This window comes from Myotis brandtii, unplaced genomic scaffold, assembly GCF_000412655.1.
Source record: "Myotis brandtii unplaced genomic scaffold, ASM41265v1 scaffold1533, whole genome shotgun sequence".
NCBI classification, from domain to species: Eukaryota; Metazoa; Chordata; class Mammalia; order Chiroptera; family Vespertilionidae; genus Myotis; species Myotis brandtii.
In genome coordinates, this window is record NW_005355554.1 from 46,409 (window position 1) to 51,757 (window position 5,349).

Here is a 5,349-nt window from a genome sequence, read left to right on the forward strand (position 1 = left end):
GGCCGCCATCTTGGTTGGCAGTTAATTTGCATATCTCCCTGATTAGCCAATGGGAAGCGTTCGGGGCCACGGTCAATTTGCATCTTTCTCTTTTATTAGATAGGATTCATAAATATTTTCCAACAATGTCTTATGGTTTTATTAATGACTTGACTGTCTAGATTTAGTCCTAGCTAACTTTATCCCTATTGTTTTTTTGCCATTATAAATGGTTTTAAAAGAAAAATTTTTTCTTTTTGAAAAATCAGCAAGGAATTACTTTATCTCATATAAAGATATTCAAAGGTAAGCCAAAGGTGGGCATGTTCTGTTGTGCTATAAAAGGCCAGGCTTCTTGGGTCTTCCTCTTGCACCATGGCTCTGACTTATCCTCCTGGCCATAATCTGGCTCCTCCAGCTGGAGGGATGGGGTCCTGGTCCCAAGAGGGAAGGAATGAATTGGAAGAAGGAAGGAGAGAATGCCGGCAAGACTGATCACTTTATCTCTAGGAATGTTGTTTGCCTTAACATCTGATTTTAACAGAGCTGTACCAATTTATTTGTTATAAATGTTTTCCATCCTCTTACCCTCAATCTTTCTGTATCCTTGTTTTAGACATGTTTCTTGTAAATAGTACATGGATGACGTTTATAAAAATACAGTGGGCCAGCAACTCTAGACGCTGGGAATGGGTTCACTCTTGGCTCATTCTCCACTGCCTCCCCAACCAAGGGAAATTCACTGGAATAACTAAGCGAGAAGCTGGGAGCAACAACGTAAGAGTTTATTATCATCACTGCTCAAGAGGGGACATGAAGTGGGGCAGGATGGTGGAGGTGTAAAAGAAATGGGTGAGAGGCACTTGTGAGGGGTGGTGGAGCAGGGCTGTGGCTGTGGCCGTGGCTGTGGGGCAGGACAACTGGGGCCACTGGAGGGTCTCATTTCCTTGGTCTGGCTCTTATTCCAGGAGTCAGATGCAGGGACATGGGTTCAGGAGGAGCTCCAGGCATGAGTACTCAGGAGAGGCAGGGCTAGATTTTACTTGCTCCCAGCAGTGGCTTCTGGTCTTTTTCCTAAGGGAGGAAGAGGAAGATGAGGAGGAGGAACAGGAAGAGGAGGAGGAGGAAGAGGAAGATGAGGAGGAGGAGGAGGAGGAAGAGGAAGATGAGGAGGAGGAACAGGAGGAGGAGGAGGAGGAGGAAGAGGAAGAGGAGGAGGACGAGAGCCAACCCAGAGGGGGAGAGGAAGCACAAATTCTCTCCTCAAAGGCAGCTTAGTTCTGGGGCCAACCAGATCCATCCTCAACCTCATGGTACCAAATGCAAAGAGCCCCAAAGTCCCACCATGGATATGGACTTCCCTGGCTTCCTGGGGTCTTTGGCCTGGGGGCTACGTGGTCAGGGACAGTGTCTCTCTGGGCTGGGCCACCACTGGGGTAGAAAGACAGGCACGATGTTCTTGGGACTCACTGTCACGGGGCCTTTTCTCTCCATTCTATCTCCTAGCTGCATAGCTTCCTGCCCCAAACACACAGACACATATGCTAGCGACTCACCTCCTTGGGTTGGAGTCTTCTTCTCCAGCAGTACAGAAACATGGGGGTCAGAGAAGTCAGAAACAGCAGAACCCAGATACTCAACAGCATGGCCCTAAGGCCCATGGACAGGGCCTGAGAACAGAGGAGCAAAGCTGCAGGCACCAGAGCGACCATCTGTGATCTGTCCTCAGCCTCATCACCGACACACAGTCACCCTCTACCCTGTCATCCCAAGTCTGTAGGGGGCTGGAGGGGACTGAGGAAGGAGCGCTGTGTGCGGCGGGGTCAACAGGTCTAGTGTACAAGAGCACCCAGAGGTCCCTCTCCTTGAGCCTCAGCATCCTCATCTGAACAGGGACAGGCTTGGGCTATGATTTGGTTTCCCAGCTGCCCCGAACATGACCAGACCCAGGGTAAAGGTGCATTCATGCCTTTGCAGCACCGCACACACTGGCGATATTGATTTACTTATTGTTGTTTCAGTGTTTGTGTTCCCACTAGGCTGTGATATCCACAACCGCAGGAACTGTTTCTGTTTGTTCAACGCCATCATCTGTGGTGACAGTAGTCAAGCTTGGTGCAGAAGAGGTGACACTGATTTGGATGGACAGTCTTCTTGTTGCTATAGAACAGTGATGGCGAACCTATGACACTCGTGTCAGTTTCAAAATGCTGACACGCCGAGCTCAAAGGTTCGCCATCACTGCTATAGAAGCATTGTCTGTGCTGCTCCTCTCCCTTGCCCACCTACCTTGACCAGGTGCAGGTAGGACAGGCACAGGTGCTGCCTGTTGGCTTCTTCAGGAGGGCTGGTGGGGTGGGTAGGCTCCCAGGGGGGGCGGGTAGGCTCCCAGGAGGGGCGGCTAGTACACAATGCCTGATAGAACTCATCGCTTAATTCCTGGAAATAATAAGCCCCAGTGTAGATGGCAGCAATGGCTGTGGCGAAAGCTGCCAGGGTGAGCAGGGTCCTCAGCAGGGCCTGGGATGAAGAGGAGACAGGGAGACCTTGTGATTCATTCTCCCTTGGGGACCAATGAGGGGGAGGGGGGTTCAAAGGGGCAGGAGGGAGATTTGGGGTGGCCTCCAGCTTCTGCCCTTCCCCAAACTCACCCAGCAGGTGCCACCCCATTTCTCGTAGAGGAAGCATACGACTCCAGCCAGCATAGCCTGGGGAAAGATGGGACACATAAGCCCTTCTAGCTGCCTGTGTCTCTGTCCCTTTGTAACTCTCACAGGTAGAGCTGGCCCTGCCCCAGAACATATGTGGGCTGGGAGTTTTGAGTTAAGTTTGTGCGGGAAAGTAGCAGTGAGGGTGTGGAGGGCTGGATGACGCCTCAGGCTGCGGGACCCTCTGTTTTAGTGACATTAAAGATACTAGTGGTCAAGCCAGGTATGAACCGTCTCTTCTTTCTCCAAAGCCCTTCTCTTTTTAAGCCACACCAGGTGCTTTCTGCAAGTTCAGGTGGAAGACCTGGGCTGTTGGAGAAGCTCTCAGTTCAGGATGAGTCTGCCCTCCTCAGGTTGGCGCCTGTCCCCGCATTGCTCTGCTCCTGAGTTCACAGAACAGGAAGTCTGGTCCATCCGTTGGATAGATGATGACTTTGGCCCCTCTTTCAATAAATACATTTTGCTGTTATTCTGTGAGTGTGTGTGAGTTTGCCAAAGGGCTTCAATCCCACCATGACCTGCCCACCAAGCTGCCACTGCAGATCGCACCCCCTCCCGTCTGTTGACATTAGCCATTGTCCGTCAGTGACACCCACATGGTCCCTGTGGTGCAGAACCTGCAGAGGGCAGTGTGAAAGGGCTAGGAGGTGCCCCTTCTTTGTGGGCCTACACCCTGCAGCACAGGATGCCTCCCCATCTCTATGCAAGTGACTGGAGATCAGCTGGGGCCTAGGTCATCACAGCCCCGCTCCGGCTCCTTTCTCAGTTTATATTTGCTGTTGAAAGTGGGGAGAGGCGGCCAGCTTGGTGGGGGACGCCCTGGTCAGGGATCCGGGACAGCTGACTTATGCCACTACTTTCCTTGGCTCTTTAAAAAAAAATTTTTTTTAAATAATTATTGATTTCAGAGAGGAAGGGAGAGGGAGTTTTTTTTTAAATTATTGATTTCAGAGAGGAAGGGAGAGGGAGAGAGAGAGAGAGAAACATCAATGATGAGAGAGTCATTGATTGGCTGCCTCCTGCAAGTCCCACACTGGGGATCAAGCCTGCAACCTGGGCATGTGCCTGGATTAAGAATCAAACCATGACCTCCTGATTAATAGGTCGACACTCAAACACTGAGCCATGCCGGCCGGACTGGTTCTTTTCTCATCTGTAGAAACAGGTGATCGGCCTCGAGAACTTAGGGTCTTTTGGGTTGCCAACATTCCGCAGTACCACATTGATGGTGGCCGTATTGATGGTGTTGGGCAGTCCCTTCTGACAGGTCCACCGACCCGCCCACCATCCTCTGGCCCCACTCACCACAACCCCTGTCCAGATGCCAGCGACCCATCTGGTAATGGAATACGGGTAATTTTCATGGAATGTGAGGCAGCCAAGTCCTCCCAGGACCCCACTCATCAGCCCCAGCACGACCTGCACCACCTGAAAGATGAAGAGCTTGAGAACCTGGCCTCCAAATCTCAGAGAAGCTTTAAGGACCTGCTGTTTCAGGTGTTCACTGTGAGAACGCCATACAAGAGAAAGAGAGGAAGGTAGAGGAAGAGAAGTGGGGGAGGGACTGGTGGCAGAGGGAGGGGTGCCGGCCATGCTGCGTCCGGCCCAGGAGAGAGGCTGGGATCAGGGTTCCACAGGCTGGGACTTTCACTGGTCAGCTCTCTAGCCCACAGTGTACCCTACCTACAGTTTTCACCAGGAAGGCCAGTTAGTGATGAAGAAAGCCAGAAACAGAGCACAGGGGAATGAGTTTCTAGGCATTAGATACAACAGACTCGATGTCCTATTCAGATTAAGGCTGGCAGAGAGTGAGCGTGGCGAGAGCAGGCGCCTCTCCTTTTCTGATATGGAGGCCTGGGTCCCCCCACCCCCGCAGCAGCCCTGCTCACCCAGGAGGCCACGAGCAGCCGTCTGTGTCCTGGGGTCCAGGGGATAGTGTTGGGGGCAGAAGGCCACTGCAGGCAGCTCAGGTTCAGCACAGGCTCCTGGTGGATGTGCACGTCAATGTGGGTGGGCTTGGGGGCCCCAGGGGCCACCTCACCCCCTTCTGCTGTCCCCATGGTCGTGGACATCTGCCTGGAGGAAAAGTTGGCAGGTTTTCACAGATTCCACTGGAGTTGGGGACTGGCGGAGGCTCCCGGTCCTGGAACAGCCTTCCTGGGCCCCTCTCCAGGGGTGAGGGGTGTTGTGGCAGGGCAGCCCCTGGAACCTCCCCCTTCATCTCGGATCTGCTCTGTCCCCTATCTTCCTCCTACGGCCTCAGGGTCTGGACCAAGCAGTGCCTGCCTCCCTCACCTCTCCCCTCTCTGCTCCCTTGGCGCCATCGTAGCCCCCATTCCGGCTCCTCTCTCAGCCTTTTCCTAGGCCTTCAGGCTACAGGACAGAACCCCAGTCCTTGCTGCCTGTTGAGCTTCTGCTGCTGCAGCTGGGCCTGGGGACACCTCTCAGCCCCTCAGACCTCCCTCTCCACTAGTGGCCACTCAGCTGGCCGTGTGGGGCCTGGTGAAGCTCCTCCACCCCCGGGAAGGACGGCATTGTGGGTGAAGGTGGAGTTAAAAGGGCAGACTGACTTGGCATCAAACAGGGACACAGGTGGCATCCACTCTTGCCACCTTCCTGGAGTCACATTCTCTATGTCATTGTTGTTCCCTCCCTCCTTCCC

General features: G+C 53.3%; 1 protein-coding gene across 3 annotated transcripts in view; it reads right to left on the bottom strand.

Moving 5' to 3' along the window:
* Positions 1-743: 743 nt before the first annotated feature.
* TMEM176A (transmembrane protein 176A) overlaps positions 744-5,349 on the bottom strand; it is a 4,941-nt gene continuing 335 nt past the window's right edge. The window contains exons 1-7 of one of the 3 annotated variants that reach the window (XM_005861529.2): positions 4,983-5,192; positions 4,577-4,763; positions 3,993-4,115; positions 2,631-2,687; positions 2,269-2,499; positions 1,536-1,649; positions 744-1,053 (exon numbers count right to left, since the gene is read on the bottom strand). In XM_005861529.2, the coding sequence (XP_005861591.1) occupies positions 1,012-1,053; positions 1,536-1,649; positions 2,269-2,499; positions 2,631-2,687; positions 3,993-4,115; positions 4,577-4,763; positions 4,983-5,023 (795 nt within the window). In that variant the 5' untranslated portion in view covers positions 5,024-5,192 and the 3' untranslated portion in view covers positions 744-1,011. Of the gene's footprint in view, positions 1,054-1,535; positions 1,650-2,268; positions 2,500-2,630; positions 2,688-3,992; positions 4,116-4,576; positions 4,764-4,982; positions 5,193-5,349 lie in introns of those variants that run through there. The other 2 variants (XM_005861531.2, XM_005861530.2) reach the window with 2 other exon arrangements.